Source organism: Alligator sinensis, unplaced genomic scaffold, assembly GCF_000455745.1.
Source record: "Alligator sinensis unplaced genomic scaffold, ASM45574v1 scaffold647_2, whole genome shotgun sequence".
Taxonomy (NCBI): Eukaryota; Metazoa; Chordata; order Crocodylia; family Alligatoridae; genus Alligator; species Alligator sinensis.
In genome coordinates, this window is record NW_005841832.1 from 6,898,124 (window position 1) to 6,923,558 (window position 25,435).

General features: G+C 41.3%; 1 protein-coding gene across 1 annotated transcript in view; it reads left to right on the forward strand.

Annotated features, from left to right (window-relative positions):
* Positions 1-25,435, forward strand: part of DPYD (dihydropyrimidine dehydrogenase) — a 646,991-nt gene that overhangs the window by 492,299 nt on the left and 129,257 nt on the right. The window contains exons 17-18 of the mRNA XM_025193285.1: positions 21,025-21,145; positions 22,082-22,201. Coding sequence (XP_025049070.1) covers positions 21,025-21,145; positions 22,082-22,201 — 241 coding nt within the window. The remainder of the gene's footprint in view (positions 1-21,024; positions 21,146-22,081; positions 22,202-25,435) is intronic.

Here is a 25,435-nt window from a genome sequence, read left to right on the forward strand (position 1 = left end):
CTGAAATGATAATTAAATGTAGAAAATTCAGGAGACCTTGGATTTCTTCACCCTCCATTGTTACAATGTGTGTTTTGTTTTTGTTTTTAATCGTTGCAGCAGAGAAATGCTTAGTCTTTGCTTCAGATGTAAGCTCTAAGGGCATTGCAGTTCATGCAGCTATCCAGTAGACAGGATTTATTAGACAGTATGTGGATCTACAACAAATATCTGAGGAGGTGTAAAATAAAATTTTAAAATTCTTCATCCTGACATATTGTATGAGTTAGGTCATAAAAGTTAATACAATAGTAATCAGTATCTTAATTGTAATTACTTACAACATATTTTATATGTATGGATCTGATAAAAAAGTGAATTAAATGAAAACTTGTGCTACCTTGTCTCTTCACTGCCCATGAATGGATTTTCTGGATTTAGACTCAAGCTTGAAAGATTGTTTTACATTTTGCCGTAATGCATGATAAGGTTAGCCATATTCACTGGGATACTGGCCACCTACAGTATATCCAAACTGAATGAAGATGTAAATGATGACTGTTTAACAGGTGTTAGGCAATTCTAGCCAATGTATAGACTTTAAACACTTTAAGTTTTCCCTGGAGTTTGGAAGATTTATGGTCTCCTGAAGTATCTGTTATTTTCTACCTATTTATTATAGTAAAGGGGCTAAGAGCTTTCCTACCTGACTACAAGAAAAAGCTATTTGTAGGTGCAGTTCTCATCTGTTAAGAGAGTTCTGTGCTTTCCTTTAAAATTTCTCATGTACGACATAAACCTAATCAAACCTTTATGCCCTGTAGCAGGTAACCTCTGCATGAACTAAAGAGTTGAAATATTGTTTAATCATGCTATAGCCCACTTTTTTACAGTGATATGAGAAACATTACTTTGGATGGATAGAAACAACCATGATAAAATGTTTGGTTCTGTGAGGGGGAAATGGCTTTTCTTTATTGGGCATTACTTTAAATGCTCTGAATTTGTTCATAAATAATTCTTCACATTTATGCATCTTAAAAAAGTTTATAAACATTTTAATGTACATTTTCAAATATTACCCTTGAAATATGTAAAACTGTATAATAATTTTAGCCTCAGAAGAAAACAGCTTGCAGATTTGAGCTGGCATTCCTTTTTCACTCCTTCAGTCCAGTGTACAACTATTATTAACCTTTGTTGTGACAACCGAAAAGAATAATGGTTGAATTTTGGTCCTTTAATGTTTCATTGAAATCAATAGCTGTAAATGGTGGTTGCCGGAATTCTAACTGATCTGTCACATTTAAACAAAAGTAGGTCTTTCCCTGTTCATAAAAGATGCCTGTGGCAATTAAAAAAAAAAGAAAAAAAAAAAAGGTTGTTGAGGGGGGCAGTTAAGATTACGGAAATGATGCCTTACAGCTTCTTTCAAAATTAGTTTATTTTATAAACAGTAAAATATTATGGGGTTTTGTTTTGTTCATTCATTTATTTATTTACATTGTAAATAAAAGCCAAACTTGGACTAAAGATGTTCAGAGACATGGCTATCACCAAATAAATTTAATTTTCCTCTTCCTTTTTATTGTGGAGAGAAAATAAAACCAATGAAGCTTTTTGTGAGCTAAAAAAGGTGTAATTGCAGAAGCTATGAAATAAAAGACTACCCAAAACCTTCCAAGCCAGGGATGAACATGCTGCTGACAACCCTCTTATCACTATTTCAAGGCTCAACACAAATCGGTTTTTGACTTTAGCGTATTGGTCAGTCAAAACTTTGCTGCACACTTTTGACCTTGCCTTCAATTTAGTTATATTTTCAGTCATTAAATTGTCCATTTTGAAAGCGACGTATAGGAGTTCTGTGCAGAAATCCTGCTAACAGGTAATTCAAAGGGAAGTTCCCATGCATCATATTAATAAATGTATTCTTGAGTTCAGATACAGACTGGTGCTAATATTGGCAGTTCTTAGGTGAGCTATGTTAAAAAATTAACAACACAGTCTGCTCTTTGGGGGGGGTGTAAACAATATTGAGTATATATATATAAAATAGGTGCATACTATTTTGCATCTATGATCATAAAATCATAGAAAATTGGGGTTGGAAGGGACCTCAGTCAGTTATCTAGTCCACCCCCCTCCTCAAAGCAGGACCAGCCAAACTAGATCATTCCAGCCAGGGCTCTGTCAAACTGGGCCTTAAGGATGGGGATTCCATCACCATTCTGGGTAACCTGTTTCAGTGCTTCCCCACCCTCCTAGTAAGAAAGTTGTTGCTAATATCCAACCTAAACCTCCCTTGCTGAAACTTGAGATCATTACTCCTTCTTCTGTCATCTGTCACCACTGAGAATGATCCAGCTATATCCTTTTTGGAATCACCCTACAGGTAATTAAAGGCTGCTATCAAATCCCCTCTCAGATGTCTCTTCTGCAGATTAAATAAACCCAGTTCCCTCAGCCTCTCCTCATAAGTCAAGTGCCCCATCCCCCGAACCATTTTTGTTGTCCTCTGCTGGACTCTCTTCAACTTGTCCATATCCTATCTATAGTTGGGGGGCCCAAAACTGGACACAGTACTCCAGATGTGGCCTCACAAGTGCAGTATAGAGCAGAATAATTACTTCCCTTACTCTGCTGGCAAAGCTCCTACTTCCTTCAATCTGCTGGCAATGCAGCCCAGTATGCTGTTTGCCTTCTTGGCAACAAGGGCACACTGCTGACTCATATCCATCTTATTGTCCACTGACTCCCAGGTCCTTTTCTGCAGAGCTGCTGCTTAGCCAGTCAGTCCCCAGGCTGTAGGGGTACATGGGATTGTTCCATCTGAAGTGCAGGACTTTGCACTTCTCCTTATTAAACCTAATGAGATTTCTTTTGACCCAACCGTCCAATTTGTCTAGGTCACACTGAATCCTAGCCCTACCCTCCAGCATATCTATTACACCCTCCAGCTTGGTGTCATCTGCAGACTTGCTGAGGGTGTAGTCCATCCCATCTTCCAGATTGTTAATGAAGATATTGAACAAAACCATCCCCAGGACCGACCCCTGGGGCAGTGCACTTGATACCAGCTGCCAACTAGACATGGAGCCATTGATTGCTTCCCGTTGAGCCTGTCAATCCATCCAGCTTTCTATCCAAGCCATACTTCCTCACCTTGCTTGCCAGAATGCTTTGGGAGACAGTATCAAAAGCCTTGCTAAAGTTAAGGTATATTATGTCCACTGCTTTCCCTGCATCTCTGCAGTTCTGCAGTTGTCTTATCACAGAAGGCAATCAGGTTGGTCAGGCCCTTGTTGAGTCCATGCTGTCTGTTCCTAATCACCTTCTTTTCCTCCAAGTGCTTAGAAATGGATTCTTTGAAGACCTGCTTCATGATTTTGCTGTGGAGTGAGATGAGGCTAAATGGTTTGTAGTTCCTTAGATCCTCCTTCCTCCTTTTCTTAAAAATGGACACTATATTTGCCCTTTTCTGGGCAATTGTCCAGGACCTCCCCTGATCACCACGAGTTTTCAGAGATAATGGCCAGCAGGTCTGCAATCACATCAGCCAACTCCCTCAGTACCCTCAGATGCACTGCATCCAGTCCCATAGACTTGTACACGTCCAGCTTTTCTAAATAGTCACTAACCTTTTCTTTCACCACTGAGGGCTGCTCACCTTCTCTCCAAACTGTGCTGCCAGGTGTAGTAGTCTGGGAGCTGAACTTGCCTGTGAAGACCTAGGTAAAACAGGCATTGAGTATGTCAACCTTTTCTGTATCATTTATCACTAGGTTGCCTCCCCCAATCAGTAAGGGACCCACACTTTCCCTGACCTTCCTCTTGTTCCTAACATATGTGCAGAAACCCTTCTTGTTTCCCTTCACATCCCTTGCTAGCTGCAATTCCAGTTGCACTTTGGTCTTCCTAACTTCATCCCTGCATGCCCAAGCAATATTCTTATACTCCTCCGAAGTTGTCAAAGCTTCCACTTCTTGAAAGCTTCCTTTTCATGTTTAAGCTCACGGAAGAGTTCTCTGCTAAGGTGGTCACTTGTCACATTTGCTATTCTTCCTGCACATCAGGATGGTTTATTCCTGAGCCTTCAGTAAGGTTTCTTTAAAATACAACTAGCTCTCTTGGACTCCGTTCCCCTTCAGATCCCCTCGCCTCCCAGGGGATCCTGCTCATCAGTTCCCTGAGCAAGTCATAGTCAGTTTTTCTGAAATCCAGGGTCCATATTCTGCTGCTCTCCTTTCTTCCTTTTGTCAGGATCCTGAACTTGATCATCTCATGGTCACTGCTGCCCAATTTGCCATTCACTTCTGCATTCCCCACCAATTCTTCCCTGTTTGTAAGCAGTAGATCAAGAAGAGCACAGCCCCTGCTTTTTCTCTCTAACACTTGCACCAGGAAGTTCTCTCCAACAACTTCCTGGATTGCCTGTACAATGCTGCATTGCCCTCCCAGCAGATAATCAGGATGACTGAAGTCCCCCATGAGAACCAGGACCTGTCACCTGGAAATTTCCACTAGCTGTCTAAAGATAGGCTTATCTAGCAGGCACCCACCATGATATCACCCATGTTGCTCTCCACTCTAACCTTAATCCAGAGACTTTCAGAAGGCCTATCTCCAGTTTCATAGTGGAGCTCTGAGCAATCATACCCTTAATTATGGACATGCTATAATAATATCTTTCCAGTTCAAGAAATTATTCCGCTTGCCTTGGGAAAAGTGGTCAGCAAAACCCACCCTACTCATCCTATCGGATTATTATTTATTAAAAGCTAAAGAAGAGCAGTATCAAAATAAATTAGGTAAAGTTTTTTTAGATAATTTATATAAAAATTGTTAATTTGTAAAATTTAAGCATCTGTTTCACTGAAATGCCTTTCCAGGAACCTCCCACAAAATAAATTAGTTGTTCTGGTATGAGCAAAAACTAGAAGGAGTTAGTACTTACAGCCAGAATAAAAATAAGGAGATAGGAGATAGGGATGCTTTAAAATGGAATTGTATTCAACAGCTCTGTGTCTATTGTAATCTTGTATGCATTTAAAGACCTGTATTTTGTTTAATGCTGAGGTTGCAAACTGGAGCACAGTGCTTTTATAAACTCTCTAAATAAGCTAAAGGCATAAAATAATTTTGTTTCTGAACATCTGTAGGGTCACAGTCCAGTGCTGGCATTTTCTGAATAGTCAGTGTTATTTCTTTCAATATAGAATGGGTCTTAGAGCTTTGACATGTCAACTCAGCCATGACAAAAAACATGGACTTAATCCAAAGTGACTTGATTCTGTCCAGCGACAGTTGGCATGATTGGAAAAAAGGGAGAATCTATCTCCATTAGGCTCCACAGAGTGGAACTTAAAGTGGTCTGAAGAACACCTGCTCAAGTCATGACACCCTGCTTACAGTTTTACTTAAAAGCAGTAAAGTCCTAACATTTAAGATTGAAAATGAAGCTAGAATGTAATCTTTTTAGCTTCTCTAGGGTACTTAAATGTATAAAAGCTATGGGGCAAAGTCCTTAGGCCCTTACTCAGTTTGTATTCATTCTTCTGGCGGGCAAGAGTATCCATTAGTAAACATGTATATTGCTACAGAGTTTATTTATGCATAGCATGTGGAGCCCAGTCTGAGCAGCCTGGGCTGGCAGGGGACCTGGGTGGTCAGCCTGCCAGCCTAGGGTTGCTCCGCCCAGGCTCCATGTGCTGTGGAAGGGCTGGCTGAGGCATGAGGGTTCTTTAGTGTGGGGAGAGCCCACAGGCAGCCATTGCACTAAAGCACCCTCATGTCCCAGACAGCCACCCCGCAGCACATGGAGCCTGATCAGAGCAGCAAGCCCAGGGCTGCTCCGACTGTGCTCTGTGTGCTGCAGAGGGGCTGGCTGAGTTATGGGGTACCACAAGTACTACCCTGCTGTGGAGTTTATTAGTTTTGTGTACCGTAATAGGGGTGCACATGTAGACGCTGAGATGTACTGCACAGTTAATTAATATAGATGTGCCCAGGGAGTATAAAGGGGTATTTCTTTAAATGGTATTGTTTTCACATGAGTAAGAAAAGTGTATTGAAGTGAGAATGAGAGAGAGTAGCTCAAAGACATTAACCTACAGGCTTTCTTGGGCAGTTTTTCAAAACCTGTCTCTAAGTTTGCTCCTCTGCATGCAGAAAACCATCTGTTACCAGTATTGTGTATATACAGTTTTACAGAGCATGTTGTAATTTCTGTAAAACTGTACCCCAGTAAGATTTTGGTCAAATGATAAAAAGGGAAACCTCTAATGTGGCAAAAGGATAAATGCCATGATTGTATCACCTTTAAAGTTGCTTCCTACTTGGAAAACCTGTGTTTCATTGACTTTTCTAAGTAACTTTGTCACTTCTTAAAATGGTACTAACGTGGCTAAGGGTATGTCTACACCACAAACTCACTGTGTTCTACGTACACTGACACTCTTCATGGGCTACCTCTTGAGTTGGAAGCAGTGTAGTTACTTCTGTGTAGCACTGTAGGTGGGTTAATTAACACACACTCTCAGTGCCCCAGTCAACTGAGTACTATATACACAAGCCTTCACCTTCCCTCTCCTTTTACACCAATAGGTAAAGGAAGATGTTAACTAAATTATTACTGTCAAACTTCCTCAGGAATGAGAAAACATTTTCACTCAGAACATAAGTGGCTTGTTATTGTCTCTCAGTCTGGGAAATTTTTTCTCTAATTTGACAGGCTTTAAACAAATTGTTAGCTTTAATTAAGTTTGAAATGGGACAAATGCATAAACTTAAAAAGCCCCTTGCTAGGATAAGAGGATACAATAAAATTAGCAGTGAAATTCACAAATGGCATCTCTTTTGCTATAGTGATTGATTGCAGCTCTGTAATTAGTTGCTGTGAAATTTCAGGTAGGTTCAGTTTTATTAAGATAATTTTGGGCATCCCAGAAGATGAAGGAAAAGAGATCACTTTCAGAGTATCATGTAGAAAAAAAGAATACTAAAGAAGTAGAACTTGGCTAGTAGAAAAGGACTAGTACAGTGTTTTGCAGTGATTTAAAGTGAATTCGCAAATCTGTTTGTTTTGTTTGTTTGGTGTTTTCTTTTATGATATTTTGGAAGGAAAGACAAAAGATGACTTCAAATTCCAATACCAGAAAACTTTAAAGTACTAACTTCAAAAATATGAATCTTCAAAAGTACATATCCTAGCCTTTTATTTTCTGAAGGAAGGTGCATGTTAGCAGGATAAAGTATTTGAATTAGCTATCCACTGGCCTGGCATCTAGAGTGTAGTCAATTGGTTATACTATGGAAGAAGGAGCAGAGAAAACCCCATCTAGCATGGAACTACTTAAAGGGCATGTCTACACTTGTTTTTACACATGCCTAAACTTAATCTGTATTTGCCTAATGCATTTTAAGGCAATTTAGGCACTCATCTACCAAGCTCATTAACATTGTTTGTGGACTGTCTTGGGACTCAAGTTAGTCACAAGTCAGTTGACATACACAACATTAATGTGCCTTAGCATATCTACACATGCATTTAGGCACTTTAGCTGTTCATGCCTAAATTTGATGCCTGCTTTTGCCTAAAATCACTATTTTTAAGGCACATTAAGAGCACACACATGTAGACCTGCGCTCTTAATGCAACTTAAAAATAGCTGATGCACCTTAAATCAGCACATGTAGATGCACATAAAGGAATGGGAAGTCTGTGGAAATGAACATCCTTTCACGCTTCAGGCTGTTCTAAACAAAGCCTGATCCTATTTACCCATATCCTAACTAGTGGTACGCAGCAGTATAAGGATGTGTGGGCAAGCAAGGCATGAGCCTCAGGTGCTGCTGTTGGGGAGCATGGACGGGGGGTGGAGGAAGGAGATGGCACTCCATTTTTGGGGGGCTGAAAACAGGATTTTGTTTGGCTGCTTGATACGGATGCCTGCAGCAAAAAAAAAGAGAAGTAACATCTCCCCTTAGCAGCAGCGAACTCCAGCTGCTCCTCCTGTGCTGCTGCCCACTGCCAGAGCCTCCAAGGCCAGAGCCCTGCAGAGAAGGTGGGGTGGGGGGGAGGGACTGCCCTGGGTGCAGTCTGGACCAGTTATATTTCTGATGGCATAGGAATTGTTGCAAGAGATAGCAGTTGCCCCATTCACCTCTACCAGGAACAACAAAGCAAGGCAAAGTAAAGAGCTTTTTTTGCTCTGAGAATAAGGAGTTTTTACCCCTTCCCCAATTCCCAAATATACAAGTGTGGAAGCTGCTCCAATGTGCTAGAATTCCAGCCCATCAGAGGAGACTATTAACTGAATCTACTGGAGCGTGGCAATTACCACATTCCAGCAGCCTCCTGTGCCTCATGTATCAGTGTCCCTGCATTTAAAAATGGTGGCAGGGTGCTTGAACTAAAGCTCATCGAATGACTTTTAGTTCAAGCACCCTGTCCCAGGGGGACGCAAACGGAGGTCCTGAGAATCCCTCCCATGGCAGGATCCAAGACCGTGATAAACTCCCAGAAAAAGGAAACCAAAAGCCCTAAAGAGAGGGCTTACCTCTAGCAGGGAAAACAGCACCACGCTGAGAAGAGCCGCTGGCGCGGTTCATCAGCTGCTTTTATTTGCAGCTGGGAGCAATGCTGGCAGACGATGTCATCAAAAACCATCGCCCAGCAGATTTAAAAGCCAGCGGCGTGGAGACGAGGAGGAGGGCATCCGAACCAGGGTGAGAGGAAGAGAGAGAACCACAGGGGGCAAAGGAGCACCGGCCACAAAGCCCCAAAAAGCCCGGCAGAAATCCTCCTTACCCAGGTGTTTCTGGAGGGGAGGAGCTGGGAATTCAAACCCCAGTATAAAGAGGAGCCCAGAGCAGGCAGGGAAGGGGAGCACAGGACCGGAAGGAGAGGACCTGGGCCGAACAAAGCTGCAGGAAAGCCTGAGAGCAGCCTGGAAAACCAGCAGGAGGCTCCTGCAGACGGAGCTCCCCAGAGGAAACCCAGATGAAGGATTGGTGAAGTAGCAGCACCAGAAACTTACTGCGACCTTACTGGCAGCCTGAAGAGCATGGCTGGAGGAACTACCTTAAAGACCCTAATAGAAGGTAACTATGGAGACAAGGTACCATAAAGACCCTAAAACTGGGGCAAGAACAAATTATCAAGGGTAGACCCGGCAGGATGAGGGTACCATAATGACCCCAATAGGAGGCTCATGAAGAGGTACCATAAAGATTGGAACAAGGTGAAAGAGAAAGTGACCTCACAGAGTATTTTTTTTTCTTTCGTTTGTTAAAAGCCAGGTGAACAATAACCCAGGCAAGGAGCGCTTCTTTTGTTTGTTTGTTTGTTTTTTAATATAAAGACAGAGGCCATGGGTGAGAGCCCGCTGGCCAGACCAGTGACAAAAAGACTATTCAAGACCCGATGGAATGGGCGAGGGTGTAAGGGATGGTGGAGCCCTCATGGACATAGGACGGTGGTCAACAACTGACTGGAACTACACACCCAGGTACAGAATTCCACTCCCATAAACATCAAGTCCTGGCAGGCGAGGATGTGGGTGTGTGGACCTCTGGTTGGGACACCCCTCTCTATAGGAAGCGAAAAGGAAGTAACAGCTTCTACCCAGAAACCAAGGGTGGGGCTGGAGGAGCAAAGACTCTTGGGGGCTACGTAACGAGCCCCTTGACACAGGGACAGGGGAAGAAGCTGTTCCCCGGACTGCAGGACCGTTAGAGAAGGGGAGTTGTGGAAGCCCAGATAGGGGCCCACCAGAAGAGTCCTGACCCTCCTATAGGAAGCGAAAAGGAAGTAACAGCTTCTACCCAGAAACCAAGGGTGGGGCTGGAGGAGCAAAGACTCTTGGGGGCTACGTAACGAGCCCCTTGACACAGGGACAGGGGAAGAAGCTGTTCCCCGGACTGCAGGACCGTTAGAGAAGGGGAGTTGTGGAAGCCCAGATAGGGGCCCACCAGAAGAGTCCTGACCCTCTTAAAAGGGTAAATGCCCAGCTCAATAAGACAGCTAAATAAAGGAAGACAACATTGAGGGATCCTGATGACCAGAGACACTGGACCCATGAGTGGGGTGGGCTGTGGCCTGAACCCCTGCTGTTTCTTTCTTTCCTCCTTTTTTTTCTTTCTTTTATTGGTTGATATTGGTGCCTCATAGGGCACCCAGAGACCAAACTGGGGAAGCATCCCCAATTGACCTGGAGGGTCAAGAAGAAGAGTAGAGGCCGCCTCGATGAACCTGACAGCTCAGAGATAGGGCCAAAGCAGAGGTTGAGATGGCCGCTCCCATACCCCGTAGATACCTGGGTCGAAGAAAGACACTGCGGGATGGGCAAGAGGGAACAAGAGCAGGAGCAAGCATCAAAGAGACATGTCGGCGACCCATCACCTGGTCATCCTGAAGACTGGCATATGGCTGGGGTGTAGGGGAGGTGGAGCCCCAAGAACACCCGCAAGGGGCAGCGTCTGGTCCACGAGTTTGCATGAGAGAGAGTCCCACTACTGAACAGAAGATCAAGTCATGGCAGGAAGGTGTTGGGGTCTCCCTCAGGGTTGAACGCAGACCAACACCAAAGTCTCGGGGACATACCCCAAGGCCTGGACTGGGCATGTGCTCCAAGGCTGCTAGAGAGCGCCTATATCAAACTAGATGGGTGCACACCCCCATCACCATTTTTAAGTGTGGGGGTGCTGATACATGAAATGTGATGGCATTTTAATTAGAGTGGCTTTTGGAGACATTTGAATTAAATGTCACCTCCCCACCTCCAGAGCACATGTAAAAGTGCCCTTAGTTTCTCAGTTTTTCACCATACAAGCTATTTATTTCTCCCAAAACTAACTGCACTGCAGTTTAATACACATTATGTATCTTTGAGAGATTTATATATCCTATTTTTAATAAATACCATATGCAGTTTGACTTACTGTCACAGGGAGAGACAAATGGGGGAGACCCCAAAGCCCAAGGGGGGAACCCTGGGTCCAGAAAATGGGGGAGAAACAGAAAAAGCAAAAGTGAAAAAAGAACACTTACTTGCAGCAAGACCTGAGGCAAAGCAGGAACACCGGGAAGAACCCACGTGGGCCATTAGCCGCGCTTTCATTCAGCTGCGGCCAGCTGGTGACATCAGCAGCAATTGCAGGCAGGCATGGATAAAAAGGATGGCCCACAGGAAAGCGGGGGATCGGACGCTGGGCGGAATCCCAGCCGGGGCAGTCAGCCAGAAGTACAGAGTGGAACGAGAGACAGCGATCCCCAACAGAGGCGGATCCAACGCCTCACGCGGCGAGGGAGAAGCCATCGGCAGCAGTAAAGATGAACCTGCACTCGGGGCAGGAGCTCCGCTGCGGGGAAAGGCGGGTGAAGAAGAAAGAAGCTGGAGAAACCCCAGGCCTAGCAGCCTCTGCAGAGAAGGGGGAGGCACTGGCCTTCCCTACAGCTTCCAAGCAGGTGGGATGGTGGAGGAACCCAGGGGACCTGAGGAGATGCCCCAGAGAGAGGGGCAATATTGTGAAGGCCCAGAGAGAGGGCAGCATTATTGTGAAGGCCCAGAGAGAGGGCAGTATCACTGAGGAGCCCCAGGGAAGGGGAGCAGCATTATTGTGAAAGCCCAGAGGGAGGGCGATGAGACTGTGAATGCCCGGAGAGAGGGCAACGATACCAAAAGGCCCAGAGAGAGGGCGACGACATTGTAAAGGCCCAGTGAGAGGGCAACGATAGCCAGGGTTGTGGGACCAAGCTGGAGAGGCTAGGTGAACAAGAAAGGAATCCTAGCGACCAGATAGGAGCACAGGGTGTATCTTGGGCACACGCAGAGTGCACGGTGTTGGTGGTGGTTTTCTTGCATTTTTCTTTTGCATTTTGTGTTTCCCTGTTCCGGAAGGGGTTGAGGTGGAGGGAAGCGAGGAGAACAGATTAAGGAGCTGCAAGCTTATGGATTGAAAGACACTCGTGGTGCACAAGATCGGCCGCAGGATCGACAGAGACCTGCCAGGCTGGGTATAGGGTGAGGTAGAGGGGAGGTGGAGCCTCGCGGAAGACCGCCAAAGGAACAAGTGGCCAGCGAGGATAACCGCGCAGAACTGAGCCCCCCTCACTGAAGAAAATTCAAAGTCGTACCAGGTGAGAAAGGGGTGATCTGCATCGTGTGTAAAGACCTCCTTGAAAGACCACCTGCGATGGCAGGTCGGATTCCGGTGAGCACCCGAACCAAAGAGGCATGGAGCAAGATGTTCGAGGCCAGATGGGCACACTTACCTTTCTGATGTTATTTTGCATGGCTGCCTAGTTAAATCAAAGTTGGCCATAAAGGGTAAACCAGCTGGAAATGAAACATTGGTAAAGATTAAGTGCTATCATAGAGGATACCAAGGGTAAGAAAATAACAGATCTATTAAATGGAGACAGCCTCAGTCTGGCTCTCCCTATGCCAGTGAAGTTTATTCTTCCCAGGCAGAGCCTAGGATCACAAGGATGCTAAAACCTTAAAGGGAAGAAAGGGGATTCATTGGGCCATCAGAAGTTGGTGTAGGAAAGAGTTAGGGAGTAAGCTTCTCTCAGACAGATTGGCCTACAAGGATTGTCATCATCTCTGAAGCATCTAGCAATTAGTGGAAGTGTACAGACATTCAGTCTCCTGGGAGCTACATAACCTTGGTTATTCTAGGGTTATTTTTCTCCCACGGTGGCTATTTTTGCTCTGGGGGAAAAAAGCCTGAATGTTTGTACACTCCACACCAGGAGAATGGCAGAAGATATTTTTTAAGTCTATCTTATCTCTGTTACTGAAATACCCTGAAAAGCTAGCACTATGAAAACATTTCCTTTGCTGAAAATTTTGTTGTGATTTAAGGGCACTGGTCTAAAATGTGAATGATTTGGAGTGAGAGTCCAGTCAGACACTTCCTTCCTGGGAAATCATTTAATAGGTTATTTGAAATAGCTTTGAAGATCTGGGCCTTAATCTCTCTGAGCCTCTGTTTCCCAACTGTGGTGGCAACCATCAGTTTTCCTGGATCATGATGTATGCATGAGGGCCACCCAGCCCTTCAATGCATATGCCTGGGCAGGAATTTTTGTTTGGAGGAGTGGAGGCTGCCCAGACGTTCCATCCTCCCTTTAGGCCATTGAGACAGAATCCAAATACCAGACTGAGTCCAGATGTGTGGTGCCTCCATGGCTGTAGTTGTATAAGTGTCTGGGAATCAGACCCAGGTTTTCTGTGTGGTAGACAAGGATTATACCACTAAACCACAGGGGACTCCTCTCCACAACTGTAAAGCAAAGATAATAATCATACATCCCCACCTCACAAGACTGTTATGGATAAAGTCCATAGTGCTCAGATACTATGGTAATGATGGCCATATACATACCTTGACAAGTAGGTAGTTGTAAAACTAATATCCCAGAACTGCAAGCCAGATTCCCCAAGGAGAATCCTAAAATATGGGACTGGAAAGGACCTCAAAGGATTGTCTTCCCAGAGGCAGGACTAACTTTATCTTTGTGGTTAATTTTTTATCATGTGAAATAGAGAATGATGATCTACTGTCTCTAGGGCATCTTGAACCCTCTTCCTGGAGCCCTCTCAAAGTGTGCAGGAACCGAGGTTGAAGCCATTAGGAGATGGGCATCATGTCGGTAATGTGTCCAGATAGAATTTGTAGAAAACTTCCTGCTTGGCTTCTGAGGAAAGAGGCCTACATACTACCTCTTTTGAGATTCCCATGTAATTTTTCCCTCCCAGAAAAAAGATTGCAGAGTTGTTTTTCTCTGGAATAGCCACCCATTGGCAGTGAGTAGTTCAGGATTAAAATTGCCCTCCACCCTGAGGCTAGAATGAATATTCAGAAAAAATGAATTCAGTAGCACTGCTTAAGGGAAATAAAAGACAACCTCTGTAACGTTAAAATATCCTGTGCCTTTGGAATACACAAGCAGCATTTGATTAAGGACATGAATACAGCAGATCTACTCATGTACTTCTCATTTCAGAAGAGATCTTGTGCTGCATTAAATCCCCCACATATTTCTCAAGATTTAGCCCACTTATTCCCTTAGCTTAATCCACACAGAATATAACTATGCTACAGTTTTAAAATAGTAATTGTACTGAGCAATCATTAATAAGTAAACCTAGACAAAACTAATGATTTATAGTATAGGACAGCAACATATAGCAATGTGATTGACTGAACCAAAAACATTAAAATCCTTTATCTAGATTAAAATAGCAATATTTTAAGTGGTTTGCACTGTTGATTTTGCAAATGTAAATACCCATCTGTTTTTACAGCTATTTATATTTTGCATATCAAGCAGTTTAAAACATATTTCTGTGCTGCACAAACTTTGTTAACTGTTTTGTCAACAAAACAGGTTTCAGGCACTTTTGTGAAGTTGGATTTGAGATACAGGAGAAAGGTGTGTTACATTACTAGTTACACAAATATTTGTAGCGTTACGCAAATATTTGTAGCCTAAAGATTGTTTTTTAAATTAGTTTGAGTGCCCCAAGATATATTCTCTCTACCAGCTACATTCTCATTCTTTGAATGTTTCATAAATTCTAGCTCAGTCTGCTAAGAATCAGTAGGTAGATTTTGTACATTTGGGTCAGCTTTTACTAGCTCTGCATAAAGGCCCTGAATCAGCAACGTACTTTAACATGTGCCTGACTTGAAGCACATATCTTAGTCTCTTTGAAATCCAGAGTTTGCTATATGGAAATGGATTATACTGTTCACATAATAGCTTAGCATTAAGCTACTGTTCAAATACTTTGCTGATCAGTTTTCACATATCTTGTTCTTCAACTGTTTTTCAAATGACAGTAAACTTTTTAGTCAATAAATAAAACCAGACATAAGAGCAGTGAATTAATTTAGAATTGGATTTTTTATAATTAAATGCTTTTTTAAAATAATTTAACTCTCAATAATTGTCCTTTTAAACTGAATTTGATATCTTTTGTGGAAATGTTGTATAAAGTACAGCAAGCTGCCTTTGAATGATGTGAAATTGAAGAAGTATATTTCATTCTTTCTATACAAAACTATGCGACTGATCAACTAACTAACTAAACATCCTTCTGATTTTGACCCTTTAATAGCTCAAAGTGTCCTCATTTTCAAATTTCAAACTTAGTGTCATGACCCAAAGGGTATGATTGTGCGTGTGCTTCAGCACTGCAGAATTATTTCCCGCCACGAGAAGCTTTCTTTGCACAGTGCAATTCTCAGTTGCATAGAGAAAACCCCAGTGCAAAGGAGTTCCCGCCATCCGCATGTAAATTTGTTCCCCACTATTGGCTGTTTCTAAATTATTCCCACGTGGCGGCTAGCGATTGGCTTGCTAGCTGTATAAGAGGCTTGAGCGGTTTCCGCCCAAGTTGGAGATCTCCGGGGAGGACCTCATTTAGGAGGACTCCACATCCATCTCATGGAGAACTCTAAGCGTGCTGTGGAGCTTAACAAACCCCACGTGTGCCTTAGAGGAGGATACAGGGGCCTGATCAACCTCTAGCCTCTCCCCGTCACTGCCTGATCCCTCGATGTACCCTTCCCTGCGCGCTTTCATGGAGAGAGTCACCTTTTGGACTCTCATCGTGGTATCCAGAGCTCTGTCCGGGTTTAAGAGGCTTGAGTTTTCTATGGGTCTTGTTCGTGCGAGTTTTCTTTTCGTTTGTAACTGCAACTTAAGCGAAGTTTTTCCTGCCTGCACCGCGACCATCTACGGTGTAAGTAAAATAATCTTTAATCAACCGCTACGTGTCCGTGCCTAATTCTAGTCTGCCATGCCGAATTCCCTGACCCACGTGCCAGGGCTGCTGGCCACAGCCTGCCGCGCACCCCCAAAAGCCTCGGACCGCTCCCGGCCCGCACACTTAGCACACACTAAGTCCTCAGTGTCAGAATAATAGAAAATGACGTTAGCACATGAATTACATTATTCTTTGCTTAATGGATATAACTAAGTCCTAAGTACAGCACTGCATATAGGTATAAGCAGGGATGTCACCTGGAGGGGGACTGGTGGTTTGAGAAGCCTGTGACTAGAGTTGTCACTGAGAGCAAGTCTCTTGTCTATAGAGAAGATAAAATACATCATTTTTATGCCATTGCCTTAGATGCACAGGTGATTTTGAAGGAAGCCGTGCAGCTTTGACATGCTGTGAGAGATACCAATGCGTAAGGAGTCCTATACAATGCCCATTTTGGATTGTGAGTTCAAGCACACCATAGAGAACTACAGAAGTGCTAAGTACTAAGATGTGTAAGGCGTGATATGGAAGTGGAAGAGAAAATGCCATATCGGCAAAAAAGAGACAAAAAGGACAAGGGAGTGCAGAAGAAGGGAATCCAGTTGTACAAAGGAAATGAGGCAAGACAGGAAGGAAATGGAAAAGTTGTTAATGGTAAACCAGACAGGGCTTGGGACTGATGAAACCATGGATCAGTTAGCCATTCTTCCATGTGGACATCACACCCAGGATCCCCTCAGTGTCTGCCTCAATTATTCAGGTCACCCATGGATGTGAGGATTTGGCTCCTAATGCATTTAGTTCACAGGACAGCATAGTACACAAGTACACTGGTAACTGTAAGCAAATGAGTAGTCCCATCAAAGGCAGTGACACACCCCATACTTCAGGTGCCTGAGTGCATGGCTGGACTGGGTTTATAATGAATGTGTTTTTTAGCAGCAGTCAGTAAATAATTCTGGGATGTCACATTGAAATTAACAGATATTTGATCCCTCAGATGTATACATGTGGAGCAGGAAGGAACAATTTGTTTCATATAAACTATGAACATTTTCATTTCACTTTTTTCTTATATGGGATTTAACCTGTCTGTCCAGTACATCCTGTCGTATGTAAACCAAGTATCATTCTAATGGACATACTCATAAAAGTTGCTTAACTCATCTAGTAAGGAAAAATCAAATTTGCATGTGCTTATATAAGTAGAAAATTACCAAATGTCATGCAAATCATAATTTGTTTTGCAAAATTCACCTCAGCTACAATATACATCAGTGACTATATCATTATGTTCAAAATCTGGTGTTTACTACTATTTTCATATTTTAGGGGGTTTTTTTTCCTCGAATGGAAACTCATTGTAAAAAGCTACATTCATATTTTTACAGTATTCACACTGACTTTAGGAAATCTTGGTGGAAAATGTGTATGCTTCCAACTACCCTAAGATTCCTTTTTCACTTTAAATTATTTTTCTGAGAAAGTACTTGTGTACATGTGAATAAGGGAAAGGGATAAGTTTCCAAGCAAGCCCTATACAATGAATGAGCCAATCAGATTACATCTGTACGATTTGCCCAAGCATATACATCCATGATACACACTTCTGGCACTAGTCACTTTTTATATGAGAATTTGAAAAATGTTTCATTGGGTCCATCACCTGAAAACACGGTAATCTCTGCACTGCTGACACACCTAGAAGTTGAAGTATTTAAAGCATCAAAGTCAGACAGTCTTACAAATATTAAGCAAATAACTTTAAATACGAGAGCCTGATTTGCTCCAGTGATGTGGAGAGGGAGAGCTCAGGGACCAGTTACAGCTGCTTGACTCTGGTGCAAGTTAGAGTTGTACTGGGGCAGCTCTAGCTGTCATTACTGTCATGCCCTGCCAGATATATCTTACTCATGTGGCGAAACTCTACAGAAGAGGAATTTTTCATTGGCCTTATTCATTTACTTTAAAGTAATGTAAGTGAGCCCAACTCACAGCCCTTTTTGCTAAAAACAATTTTTTACTTCAATGTTACTACACAGGGCCTGACCAAATCTTGGTCCAAATGAAGCAGATATGGAAACAATTTCTAAATAAGCTACAAGGTTGGCATGATGTGGAGCAGGTAATAATTTGAACGAAGAGCCAAATTACATTTTAGTTATAGCCAATATGCCTCCTGAACCTACACTGAAATTACCATTGAGTTTGGTGCACACAGGCACCACAGTAGAAAATGTTGCTTTTATATGGAACAGTTATTCATGTACTTATTATCATGTGCCTTCCTAGAAAATTCAGCATCTCTCAGTGGTGAAACATGATGCTTATCATCAGGGTGATCATCACTGATGCATCTCTTTATTTCTCTTCCTTCCCCAAACTCTTCTGTCTTCTTCCTTTTTTCACCTTTTTTCCACGTGTTTGATCATATGGTGTTTTATCACTACTTTTTCCCACACTTCATTCACTAAAATTATTAACAACCACTTAGTTAATGATATTAAAGTATTTTCACTAGATTTTAGATTTAACTTCTACATCTTCTGAGCACTGGGGAGTTCACAATTCCCAAAGTCTGATTTACCAGTGACCTGTTCAACATGGATTACATTTTTTTTTTTTTAAATTAAGTATGTTGGCATATGATTATATTTTTATAGGACAAACACTACTAGGATAGCATAATGAGTTATATAGTGCAAACATCCTTTAACTTACTGTCAGAATGCCTAAGTGAAAGAATTAACCTAAAGGACATAGAATTCATCACTACTTGAGGGTTTCTCACACTGGGTCCCAAGGAGATTCAAAACTGGAAAATGAAAGTCAAACGATACAACTGCTTTCAAAATGCCAATGCAGTTCCCATAAATATTTCATGAAAGTTACAGCTACAGAGTAGATCACCATTTTTATTAGTTGGATTTTGCAGAGCTAAATCTCTGAATTTTACTTATCATAAAAATGGACCATATACTTAGTAGATGCATAGTCTATACTGTTTTAATGTTCATGCTTAATTGTAAACAAATCTAAAATGAAAAAACAAAGAGAAACATTTCCTATAAAAGATGCTTTGTTGAACAGAGAGCTTTGTGATCTATGAAATTTTTAAACTGCCTAACCTTAAGCACATCCCATTTTCATTATTGCTGCATAGTAATGCAGGTATCTGAGTACTGAAATTAATAGCGAATAAGAAAAACCTCTTTCCTGATGACAGTTTTAATGATCTGACAGCAATAAAAAATTAATACGTGTAAATAATTGTCAGGGTAGTGATAGAGCTGTCCACTGGTTAAGTTTACATTGTATCTTACAGTAGCACTTTTAGTTTTTCTGAAAACATTTTAACATGTCCAAATCACATTAGTGGGTACTGCAAATCAATAGCTCTTCATGGTGAAAAAATCCAAGTGTACACTAAGAGAACTATTATATGTGCTGGAATCATAGACTAGTGTAGCCACTGAGCTGTATTTAATGGAAAGGCTAGCTGATTGCCCTTAAAATCATGTGTTTTAAACGAACAGCTCACATGACAGATCCAGCCCACAGAGCCATTTTGCCCAGCATGCAGTGCTCCCAGATTTGCTGAGAATTTGGGGATGGAGCTTCAGAGCTCTGCTGGGCATGTTGGCAGTGGGGATGAAAGTCAGCCTTGTTAACCCACATGCCACTGCTTGCCCTGTTGCCAGCTCCGAATCTGGCCCATGAGGGTCCTTGCAGTATGAATTTGGCCTGTGAGGCTCCTTATGGTACAGATCCAGTCCATGAGAAGTCCCATAATCCAGATCTGACTCAGAGCCGCAGGTGAATTGGATACCCTTGCTATAAATAGGGGGTGTCAAAGATATAGCCCGCAGGCTGGATCTGGCCCATGGTACTTCCTGCAAGTCTCAGGCTGAACCCGGCATGCTGCATGTAGCTCATTCCTGCATCAGGCCAGTATACTAGATCACACTAGATCCAGCACATGCACTGCATACAGCACACACAGGACTAGACCAGCACTGGCACCAGACAGCCCACTTGCTGGATCCAGTGCACAGGACCATGAATTGCCCCCACACTACTCATCCAGGCCACAGACTGGCTCTGTGCTACTCATTTGGCTCCCAGGGCCTGATGAGTTTGACATCCCTGCTCTAAAACCTCTTCTATGTTAGAAGTATTTACAATCATAAGCCAGTGTTTGGGCACTTCTATTTCTGCCCTTAAAGGAGATTATTTTGACCTTATATTTAACTTTTTTTTTCTATCCTTAGCTATTCTCTAAAGTCCCAAGAGAATTTCAAAATGCTCAAATTGTTTTGACACCCCGCCTCCTCCACTAATATGCTGTTTTGATCAGGTCATGATGAGCGTAATGTAATTCTGTATTAAAGTCATTATGTACCGTATATCCTAGATGGAATGGGTTGCAATAAATGCATGCATCTACACGTTTGATTAGTGCAGCATGATAAACTCTGGCGCAATTTGCACTAGTGTTAACAGCTCCTGGGCACAGCATCTACAAATGTGCCTGGGACTGCAGCAGTTTGAGCCAAGATGGAGCAGACCTGGCCTGGCAGCAGGCTTAGGGAGTCAGCCGTGGGCTCCGGGTCACGACTTTGGGCAACAGAGCGGCTAACTAGAGTAAGAGAGTGCCCAAAGAGCAGAGCCATATGGTTAGGCAGCAGGCAGGGGTATGGCCCCATGCTGTCTAGGCTAACTGGGTGCAATTTATATCCAGGTCTGCATTTACATGTGTATTTAGACACCATTATTTTTGCTGCTGTAAGATAGCACCGTTCTATCGTGTGGCAAAAATTAGTTTGCTACAGTCTAATAGCATCACACATGTAGGTTGTGATGCTTTACACAGCAGCAAATTAGTCTACTGTGCAGTTAAGTGCATGTATAGATGCACCCCATGCAAAGGTAATCTTTAAAATAAATGGGTTAGAGTTTGTGCCCAAAGTTTATTTATGTCCCTCTGCATAGTGAATCTGTTTCAGTATCTTTTGCCTTTACACACGGTTTGACTTAATTTTTTTTCTTTCCTTGTGTGTGATCTAACTTTTTCTGTAATTGGTCTTTGATTTACTTCAAGTGCCTGAACTAAGTTAATTAATAAAAAAAAGTGGAGTTTGAAAGTGCAGTTTTGGAAGACCATAAGCCATTTGTCATTAAGTTTTGCTATTGTACCATCCTGCATTTTGATCATGTTACTTTTAATTATGTTCTTTATTTATCTGACCTATTTGAACAGGATCCAGAGCTAGTGCGTAACATCTGTCGCTGGGTTAGGCAAGCTGTTCAGATTCCTTTCTTTGCCAAGCTGACCCCAAATGTCACTGATATTGTGAAAATTGCCCTGGCTGCACAAGAAGGTAACAAACTCAAATGCAAACGTTACACAATTATCCACATTTACATGTTTATTGCAGAAACAATAGTAAACAGTAACAAAACTAATGTAAAAACAGGTCACTTAAAGTATTTAAAGTAAGCATAGCACTGTTAAAAGATGGCCTACTAAATTTTTGCTTTGTGCCATACTGTAGTATATAAACATACAAGGAAAATAACATGGGGTAAACTGTAAGTTATTTATATATGGAAAACTATCATATCACCAATCCATTGTACTTTACATGTGAGAATGTTTGTATATGTATAAATTGTATTTGCCGTTATATGGGTACATCCATCAATTTTGTTTCTGTTTTGGGATAGGATCGAATTTTGTGCTGTCTTTTTTTCTTTCCATTTTTTTTTCAGTTTCAAAATGCAACATACTAGCAAATAACATTTCCAAAGAGATAATAGATTCAGTAAATTAGGATGAGGTAATATTTTTTCTGTCTTGCTCTTTGTGTAACTTTAATACTCATTATATGAACTGAAATTAAGGTCCAGGTCCACCATTGTAAAATAGTCCATTAGCCAGCATAGCTAACTCTGAGAGGATCACCTCAGTGCAGGGCCAGTGTGGCATATTCTATGCTTAGGGAACATGATCCAAGAGAAGAAAGATCTACATTAGGAATCTCTATGCCCCAGGTTTCCCTAGCTGCTATTTCAGTACCTTATAACTCTTGCAAGTGATTCATGTTGCTTTCAGTTCTTTAATGTATGAGTCTGGTAAGTCTAGCTTTAATAATTTTTGCACACTCCATTATGATTTACAAATTGGGCTTCTTGGCCCTAGGTAAGGATCTGGGCCTAAATAACAAGTAACAAGTGTTCCATTTTCATATATGTTTTCCTCTGTTATTCTTATACAGGTAATTTAGCAAAAAAAAAAATGTTCATTCATTTTGCAGGTGATGCAGATGGTGTTACAGCCACCAATACTGTGTCAGGACTGATGGGACTGAAAGCAGACTGCACACCTTGGCCTGCAGTTGGTGGAGGAAGGAAGACCACATATGGTGGTGTGTCTGGTAGGTGTTGCCCTTTTAATACATAATGCTTCCTTAGAGGCTAAGAAAACATCAGGAGGTCCTTGTAGTGGGCTAGAATATCATGTCTGCAGTAGCACTGAGTTCTTAAAGCTCACTGCTGGTCAATGTTTCTAATAGTCATGACAGATGGAACAGATTGAGTGTGAAGACTCTTGTGTTGCCCTTTCCTTAATGGTAAAACACTGCAACAGAATACTGCTATAGGGTCACTAGAGAGAGAAGAAAATCTCTTCTCTTGTGACCCACAGTTTTCCTAGAATTTTTCATTCTGTCACAATTGTCAGGCCACATGTTAGACAGAGGCTAATGAAAGGGCACTGTAAGGGGAAAATATAAACATTCTGGATGCAGTATGTGTTTCATATGCTGATCTTGTGCCTTGCTTTTTCCTATCAGACTGCCTTAGAATAGATTCTTTTGTCCTCTTTCCACCATGGAGAAAAATGACTCGTCACATTAAGTAAATAAGTGTTTATTTGTGATTTTCTTTCCTTGTAATATTTATGCTTTATATATGCATTATATTTCAGTCTGGTGATTTAGAATTTGATTTTAAATCTAGCAGCAAAAAGTTTTTTACTCTAGTTTAATGGTTGTACGCAATAATATATTAATCTATTGACCCTCTGCACTCTGTTACTGTGACAACATGAACTTGGCCCTGCAAAGACAGTGCTGAGGGCTTCTTGACTGTACTGGTATGGAGATTAGTCTCCTTGGTGATAGAAATAGTGGTAAACATACATAACATAATAGTATCCCACTGTTCAAGTAAAGTGCAGCTGAATTAGGTCAAAAAGAGTACTTGGATACAATTTAAACAAAAATCCTTTATGTCATGGAACTGTGCTATTTTGGAAAAATATAGGAAGATTTGGCATGATTTTCCTTTTAGCCTGACTTTAATTCATAGCAAACATAAGATAGTAAGTTTCTGCTGGCTTTAAACAGTGACATAACAGTGGAAAATTATTAAGGGGACTACTATAGAACAGTGCAAAGGAAAGTAAAGGAAAAGAAAATATCTATTTATTGTCCAGGTTATTTCTTATTGTGTGTCAAACAAGATATCATCATTTTGGTCATTTGCAGAATGGGGGGCATGCAAAAATAAAAAAGTAAAGATATACTATCTTACGATTGTAGTACTTTCTGTCAGCCCATTTCAATTTCTCCAGGCTGCCATGTTGGCAGAATAAAGAATAAAGGAGGTCACAGTGGGTGCTGTGCATTAAAAATTAATAAAAGAACTATTGCAGTAGTATTTTATATAAGTAACACCATTCACACTTTCTCATTTAAGCTGCAATTTCTGAATATTCCTTCCTACCATAAGTCTGTCTAATAAAACTATAAAATTACCACATTATGAAAAGTGTGTCTTTTATGTCACAAATTTAAACATGTATATAGTATAAATTATAGCAGCACCTGGATACTCAGCAGTACCTAAGGGCCTGCCAGCATTTCCATATTTTTCATGGTTTATAATGCTGTAGAAACAAGTCCCAGCCTGGGAGAAGTGAAGCTTTTAGTTTGTTTTAATACATGTGAAAAGGAAAATACCCTGTTTTCGTTTTTTGTTTTGTGCATGTTTGTTTTTCCCCCTTCTAAACTTATACCAGTATCAAAAGAAAGAGCAGTTGGCAGTTTGGAATAGAGTCTTACATTTTTGGCCAAAACCTAGTTTTGTTAAAAACCTTAATCCAGTCAGTTTTTATGTTTTCAAAGAATGTGCCATGGTAGACAAATAAATAAAGGTCACTGAACTATAATTGACATCATTAAGGTTTCATTCCTTCAGTTCGTTGTGTATAGGAATGCCCCAGAGCCAGTACAGTTGAGAGAAGTCTGCATGAACAAAGCAATAGGTCTCTGCTTAGTGATCAGGGTCTAGTAATGAATTGTTTTAGCAGATTCCTAAATGTACACATCAGAGAGCTAACCAATTTCCTTAATAAGAGCATGACAAAACAGAGAGTACATCTCTTGTTAAAGCCAGGGAGTGGAAGACGGTGTTCTTGAGCTCTCTTGTCCAGTTGCATATCCTTAAGCAAGACATTTGACCTTTCCGAGCTTTACCTTCCTTGTCTGTTAAACAGCGATAACGCTGCTTACATGCCTGTGGGCTTGTTATAAAGTGCTTTGTGATCCTTGGCTGAAAGTCACTACAAAACTGTAAAAAACTACTTTTATACCGTTTTGATTTGTTTATTTCGATTTCAACATAGTCATTCAGGTTTTTGCTGTTCTTTTAGAAATAGGAGAAAACATTGATAAACCTGTTGGGACATTTTTTAGTTTTGATGTATGTCAAAGTCAGTGATCTTACAGCCGGAATAAATTTAGCTCATTTTAGAGATGATTAAGTTGCTATCGAGGGTCCTTTAGATCATTTCCCCAATGTTGCATTATTCCCTACAATATGTTGTTGAGTTCTTTGTCCAGTTCATGGAATGGAATTGAATCGATTGCACTGGAATGGAATTGATATAAATCTGGTTTGGGTTTTTATTCTCTTCCTCCTTTCTTTTTCTTTCTTTCTAAGCTAAAATATAAGAAAAAATGTGTTTCCCTCATGATGCCTAGTAATATGAAAGTTCATTTTCTTATGGGTTGTTGGTTTCTATTCTACCTAGGCGAGCACACAAAATAACACCAGACTCTCCCTATGCCTGAAGGAAGGGTGCTTGTGCCTGAAAGCTTGCAAAGAATAATCTTTCCAACTATTTAGTTGGTCTAATAAAAGATATCACATCTACCCAACAAAACCTTGTCTTTTTAATGGAAATTTCTTCTAAAAAAATTGTGTAGTTTAATATAGTCTGTCCTGTTGTGTCTATTTATTGCTAAAAGGATACATTGTTTTAGTGGAATTAATTCCAAATTCTACTTTTCCTGAAGTAATATAGTGATTTTAATAAAGGCTTACATTATAGTAAGTCAGTGTCTTCATCAAGCTTTGGCCTGACATTTCAACTTTAGAACTTTCCCTAAAAATGAACTCTTTAAAAAGACTTAATGGTGCATCTTCTAAGTAATGTACACTACAGAAACATTGTTCATAAATTCTTTCCACTTGGCTTTCTTTTCTCTGGTTTGATTACGAGTGACAATATCCAGAAGTGCTTGTAATTATACACCTACCCTTAGGAAGGATCTTTTTGAAAGATTTTTTTTTTATTTATTCTTATTAAAGTATTAAAGTAGGGA